This window comes from Nicotiana tabacum, chromosome 14 (assembly GCF_000715075.1).
Source record: "Nicotiana tabacum cultivar K326 chromosome 14, ASM71507v2, whole genome shotgun sequence".
Classification (NCBI taxonomy): Eukaryota; Viridiplantae; Streptophyta; class Magnoliopsida; order Solanales; family Solanaceae; genus Nicotiana; species Nicotiana tabacum.
In genome coordinates, this window is record NC_134093.1 from 100,540,265 (window position 1) to 100,547,434 (window position 7,170).

The window sequence follows — 7,170 nt, forward strand, 5'->3', positions numbered from 1 at the left end:
AAGGCAAGTCATTTTGGCCATAATTTGCTCCCAAGTAATTTCATATAATATTATTTATTACTCTTCTTTATTTTCTGGATTTTGTTTAGAATATAGATCCTGATAACATGAAAAAAAATTATTTTAGTTCAAGAAACATTATACATTTATTGTTTTACTAGGAAATTTATATAAATAAGATAATGTTTAAAATCAAATAAGAAAACTGACATATTGATACTTCAAAATTATGTTTGTAGATGTTCTTCCACATTAAACTATACAAAATATGTTGGAAATCGGAAGAATATTAGTTATTTTCTTGATCTAATATTACCCTTTCTTTCCAAATTTTCATTTTAGGAAATGACATCTCCTTTCCTTTTTTTTTTTTTAGTTAAGCATAACATTGGTTTACTAAATTTTGAGTTAATTCAATCGTTTTATCGTAATTAAACAAACATTGGTTAACTTATCATTTCTCACGATGATAACTTTAAATTGTTACCTGCAGTGCTATAGTTGCATTTTGCAGTGCCAATAGGGGCGGAGCTAGTGTGCAGATACGGGTTCAGCCGAACCCATTAACTTTGGCTCAAACTCTATATTTGTCTTCAAAATATTAATTTAGAATAACTTCAAATCCTAGCTCCGCCTCTGTGTGCCAATGACTGGAGCTGTTCTTTGTACATTAAACGCATGCCATGATTCAGCTATGATATTAGTCTAGCTGAGGCATTCACAAGCCAAACTCATTTTTGTCGACTATAAGTGAATTTGATCCTGCTAAGGACAGCCGGTGTACAAAGCATTCCGGCATTCATGCAGGTCCGGGGAATGGTCGTACCCCAAGGGGTGTGACATAGGCAGCCAAGTGAATTATACTTCCGGGACATGCACATCCTAAGCGAGTTGAGCATATTTTCATTACTGTTTGCTACTTGTTTCATTCATGGAATGAGAGCTCAATGCCTATTTACTTACGCTTTAACTCTTCCGATGTTTTACTGCCTTATCTCTCCAAAAGAAATATCACAAATATATCCCTTTACAAGGTGGAAAACACCAACAGTCAAATATTATCAAATTCACCACCATGTGACAGAAAGCGTACACACTACCCTCCCCAGACCCCACATGTGGGATCTCACTGGGTTGTTGTTGTTGTTGTTGTGACAGAAAGCCGCTTCCTCACAAGGTTGAAATAACGACAATTGGTTCATCACTGCCTATGCAAATCATTGCCAAGATTGAAGAGTTGGGATTTAGAGTGTCTCATTTATATGGACTGACAGAGATTGGTCCGAGTACAACTCTGAAACAAGGAGTGCAACGCTTCTTTTTACAGAGATTATAATATCAGGATGCGGAAAACATTAGCTGAAGTGGAGAGAGTTTTATACAATCACCCTACATTCCCTTGAAGCAGCAGTAGTTAAAAACATGTACAACGAAGCCAAAACATAGAAATGCCTCGATAGCTTTACGGAGAAATTATGAAGAATATTTTTTTATTACTGTGGTAAAAAGTAAAAATACAATTCAGGTATGTTTCAAATAAACAACCCAAAGTTGTTTGCATGAGAGCTATATATCTAATAGAAGTAGTCAAATTCCCTGGGGCAACAACAGTTGCTGAGTTATTTTAGTTCTGTAACCCCATCCCAATGTAACGATACCAACCCAATAACAGATGTAACGTAAAGTTAGTAAAAACTATACGTGCCCTTTCATATTATAGGGGGTCTGCACAAGAAGACAATGAGCAGGCTTACATTTCGCTACATAACCAAATTTAGATGTATTGTACTTTTTATGTACCCCTGTTAGTTTCCCTGTCGCTGCCTTTTGGTGGAATTCCACAATCAATCTTGAACACTCCCTGTAAAAGCAAGGAACAAAAAAATGTTAAATTAGACAAATCTTGAGAAATTTGAAAAACAACATCAAACAGTGTTGAGGTTGTAAGGTACACTCACAGGAGTTGATCTGCCGAGTATTTTGTGTGAAGCTCGCACGTCTTACTCCATTGTTTAACACCATAAAGTGTGCACTGAGCTGTATAGATTGCAGCAGCAGCGATAAACGATGGTGGGAATTTAAGCATTTCATATTCCACGAGGCAAAGCTCGATCAAGAAGAACGAAAGTAGCTCAAGCTGTAAATAAGAGTACAAAGTGAATGTAACAGCTTCTAGAGTCTAAAAAATCAAGAATATTAAGATCCTCCTCTATCACTAACCTTTCTATCCGATTGAGCAGCTTTGAGAAATCTTCTCATAAAAACATATGGAGTTGGAAGTGACATATTAAACTGTAGTGTGTTGAGCATCAATTTTTCCTGCAGGAATATGAAAGACATCTTTAATAAGAATTTAAAAGCAGATAAAATGCAGTAATATTTAATATCGATAGAAAGTAGTTATAGCTACCATTTCAAGAACCTCCTTCCTTGTGTATGCTTTATCCGAAATGACCACCAAATCATCCACCACAGGGAGAGAAACTTCCTCGTATTTGCACGCTAGTAACATGGCGACGAGACCAACAAGCTGCAGCTTCTTTCTCACAACGGATTGTTTCTCCAAAAATCTATCTATCAAATTAACAGTCAGGAATAATGTCTCCTCCCTGAGATCAAACTTGTGGTGTACCTGTTTCATTTAGAATACGCAATTATTAGAACTATTTAGAAATTTCACTCTGCACTCTCCTATTACTTCAATTGGGATTAAGAATTTAAGTACCTCAATGAGCCAGTCAATTAGTATAGATCTCATCCTCTCGTTGATGTCAAACTGTTGTCCTATATAGTCTGGCGGGATACGATTGCAGCCCTGAATATAATGACAGTTATTTAGTCACATGAAAAGGCATGTAATTGTTGTGAAACTCTAAAAATCAAGATGCTACTTTGATCAAACATGTGCAACAGAAATCTTGGGAAACTGCAAGTGTTATTTCCTTCAGAAACCAAATTCTTTAAACTTGAATAGTTTCGAGTAGTTTTGGTCATAATTGCACTGGTTCTGTCCATTGAAAAAAATAAAAAACTTTCGAAACAGTAAATAGAAACTAAAACTATTTCATAATGAAATATTCTCAGAGGCGGATCCAGAATTTTAAGTTTATGCATTCCTACAACGATCTCAAGTTAATATATATAACTGGGACAACAAACTGGATTCCAAGCATTCTTATACTTTTAATGAATTTTAGTACAAATAACGGGCAACAAACTGGATTCCAAGCATTCTTATACTTTTAATGAATTTTAGTACAAATAACGGACCTACGCAAAAGTCACTGGGTCACGGTCACGTGAACCTATAAGTTACCACTTTAAACTTCAGCAGATGAGGACCATTTATTAAGTCTTTAAAACAATTGGATGTCTTTTGAGTCTTAAATACAGATGAGGACCATTTATTAAGTCTTTAAAACAATTGGCTGTCTTTTGAGTCTTAAATACATCAAGTAAAGCCTCAATTTCCTATTGTGTGAACATTCAAGAACTAACCATGTGAAACTGTTCTAGCTAAGTAGGTGGGAAGAAACTCACCTCCATTGAAAAATAGATCATGCTTCCCTAAACCTAGAAATAACTCAAGACTCTACTTGAGAAAAGGAAAAAAGTATCTAAGTGCATTTCTGATTAACCACTTTCAATAAATTCAAACATCATTTTAAGTACATTGTGGTATCATTATTCATATTAGAACCTGGATCTAAAGCAGCTTTTTGAGTCACCTTTAATCAGGGGCGGACATTCCAAAAGCATAAATCAGTGGTCAAGAGGGTTCAAAACGTAAGGTGGTTCAATTCCCGCTAGCCATTTTTAACTTTTTCTTTTTTTGAATTCCCTTAGCGAAAATACTGTCTCCGCCACTACCTTTAATACTTGAATGGAGTTCAACTATTAATATATATAAAAAAGATTGTTATTATCCTATCTGCACATTATGATTTATCGATGAAGGGAAGTTAATTGAACCCCTTTCAGATATTGTACATCCGCGCCTGACTATATACCAAATTCACCTATGTTAAATCACTACTTTGATCTGAGCAACTGAGTTTTATTCAGCTGGACTTACCTCCATTTTTGAGTAGTAAGCATACAGATCTTCCACATAGTCAACAACTGCGAGCGTGTTCTTCGCATCATTACTGTCAATATCTATCACACTCTCCTCAAATATATCCTCCATCTCAATTTCCTGGAAAAAAAAAATATGAAATCATCTATTTTAAATTCCAAGATCTCTAAATATAGTATTGCAACATTTTCCAAAATTCAGATCAAAATTCTCGTACCATTTGAGTTTGTTCCAAAGACATTGGAACTGGCTGGTCTTTTGCTGCTGCCTCATATTCTTCCACATCTATTATTGGTACATCCTCATACACACTTAAACCTTCAGCTGCTATTTTTGGTTTCTTGTTTTCCTATCAAACATTTATGTAAATATATATGTAAACTACATAAAAATCCAATAAAGAGAGTAACAACAACAACAAGAAAACCAATGAATTCCCACAAGTGGGGCCTAGAAGGACAGAGATGTTAGTTTTCCAAAAACCCTCGGCAAAATCCAATAAAGAGAGTGTCCATTTGTACCTCAGGATAATGCTGCTTTGAGTTAGCAATTTGTGCAGCAAATTTCCTACATTTCAAGAATTTATATTTACATGTCAAGTTCCAAGAACATAGTTCTCAAATAAATGAAACAAAAAAATTGGAAATTTGACTATATATCTAACCTTGTAATAGGTCTATGAGCTGGAACAGGAGGATTCTTGTTACAGATCCCATTAGCTCTGAGATCAAGAAAATTAAACAACTCAGCTAAGAATAACAAAACTAAAAACCCCCAACAAAAAAGGATTAGAGTTGGGAATTTACTCAGATAATACTCTCTTATTAACAACACAAGGGTATGGCTTAGCTCCAACAAAATTCTGGTTAATCACACTTAATGCTCTTCTGTTGTTCCTTGTTTCCATTCCAAACTTTCTGCAACCCAATTCTGCCTCACCTAAAACTTAAAAGAAAAAACTTTTCAAAAATCCATCTTCAAGAAATTGGTAAATATTAATTCTTAGCTTATTTTAAGTTCTTACAACCCAAAATATTAATTGAAAAAAAAAGACTAATAGAGCCACATTTCAAAATCAAATCTTTTCAAAAACCCATCTTCAAGAAATTGGTAATAATATATTTTAGCTGATTTTAAGCTCTTATAACCCCCAAAAAATAAAAGATGAAAGAAAAAAAAAAAGATTAATAGAGTCACATTTTCCAAATTAAATCTTTTCAAAAACCCATCTTCAAGAAATTGGCAAATAATAATTGTTAGCTGATTTAAGCTCTTAAAACACAAAAAGTAAAAGGAAAAAAAGACTAACTAACAAAGCCACATTTTCAAATCAAAACTTTTCAAAAACCCATCTTCAAGAAATTGGTAAACAATAATTTTTAGCTTATTTTAAGCACATAAAATTAAAAATATAAAAAAAATTGACTGTTTTGAGTCGCATTACCTTGCACATTTGTGGGTTTAATCATGGTAGGATTGTTCTCATTAGATACACCCATTTTTCTTTTTCTTGTTTTTTTCTTTAAAAAAAGCTGTCTTTTTTCTTCAGTGCTAAACTTATAAAAAGCTCTCAGAAAACTGAGAGCATTTAATAAAACCAAGAACCAATTAATGAAGAAGAGATAATGGAGATGGGATTGAGAGAAACAATTTAATGAGTATATTGTAAGGTGGAATAGAGAGGTTTTTATTCAAATGAAACGGCTAGTAAGTGGGGGAAAAAAGGCCGTTGGATTCAGAGCGTGTGAACTAACTTTTTATTATAGAGTTAATATTATATGATATGGTCATAACGGTCACATTCGTTTGGACTTTTTGCATGTGAGGGTAAGGAGACGTTGCTTTCAAATGAATTGTTTTTTTATAGTTTAACAATGAATAGCTAGATGATTGGATTGGGTTTTGCACTTTTTAGGGACACCCATAAAAGTTAGAGGTCATAGTCAATTGTTTCATTGAGATATGCGCTCTTGCTCACTTTTGAGTTTTTGGTGATAGTATAAAGAGCAGTTCCATGCACAATTAAACTTGGTTTATTTTTGTAAAATGATTATTTTTACGGCTCGAACTCGTATTATTCTGGTTAGATGATATCAATTTTACCAGTTGATTTTATTTCTTTCTGCTAATTTTTGACTTATGCAAAATTTTATAAGATTAGTGTGGTTATTTATGTTATACTCCATTATTTTGCCTTATTTATGTTTTTAGTGCACTAATGCTATAAAGAATTTTTTACGTCAGGTTACGTTGACTTATAATAACAGGTAATTTGTCTTATCAAACTTGATATAGTAAGCTGGTGTAAAATTTCTAACGTTTCCAAAGAAATGCTAATGAAGTCAACTTGGGTACTTGTTATTGCTAACAACCACAAATTTCATGCAGATTTGAAGACACTTAGTGTTTATATCAATCACCCTTACAAACACAAAATACAACAGTTAAAGACACAAAATATAGCAGCTACTCCAACCACCAGCAAAACCACAATAACTTCAACGATCGACGACACAATAGCAAACCCAAATAATTAGCATTATTACTATAATAGAAGCCAATTTCTTCTTCCATGTTCTTGTTCGAGCCCTTTCTTCTTCAAAAGCTTTGATCATGTTCAACAAACCCCAAATAACCCTATTCGCTTGACTAGTAAACTCATCGATAACCCACCTAAAATAATTACATCCACCTTTGTCCTTCAAAAAAAAATTGATTCAAACTCAAATCGATAACAACATAGTAAAAATAATTAATTGTAGTTAATTATCACTTACCTTTACAATTTTGCATTCATAGAACCTCCTTCTAGGATTAGATGGAGACCATGAAGTTTTCAATTGACATTCATGATCACACCGGCATGAATCGACTCTCGGTGTGAGAGACATAATTGAGAGCTTAAACCAAGATTTCGTACACAAACGGCGAGACTACTTTCAATTTGAGAGAAGAATAGAATTTTTAAACCAAATAATCAAGAAAAGGGTGAAGAAATAGGGTTGGATTTAAGGGAAGGGTGAAGAACTAGGGCTGGTAAAAAGGGACGAGAGTTTAATAACAGGTAATTTGTCATATCAAACTTGATATAG

General features: G+C 33.8%; 1 protein-coding gene across 2 annotated transcripts; it reads right to left on the reverse strand.

Moving 5' to 3' along the window:
- Nucleotides 1-1,303: 1,303 nt before the first annotated feature.
- LOC107761487 (G2/mitotic-specific cyclin-2) lies at nt 1,304-5,732 on the reverse strand. 2 transcript variants are annotated; one of them, XM_016579704.2, is made up of 11 exons: nt 5,523-5,732; nt 4,885-5,017; nt 4,743-4,799; nt 4,600-4,645; nt 4,296-4,427; nt 4,076-4,198; nt 2,726-2,815; nt 2,411-2,632; nt 2,221-2,319; nt 1,959-2,137; nt 1,304-1,861 (listed from the first exon to the last, which is right to left on the reverse strand). In XM_016579704.2, exons 1-11 carry the CDS (start codon nt 5,575-5,577, stop codon nt 1,696-1,698), a joined length of 1,302 nt encoding a protein of 433 aa, XP_016435190.1. In that variant the 5' UTR covers nt 5,578-5,732; the 3' UTR covers nt 1,304-1,695. The 2 variants fall into 2 exon arrangements, with proteins under 2 accessions (XP_016435190.1, XP_016435189.1); XM_016579703.2 differs by having other exon boundaries at nt 4,885-5,023.
- Nucleotides 5,733-7,170: the final 1,438 nt, after the last annotated feature.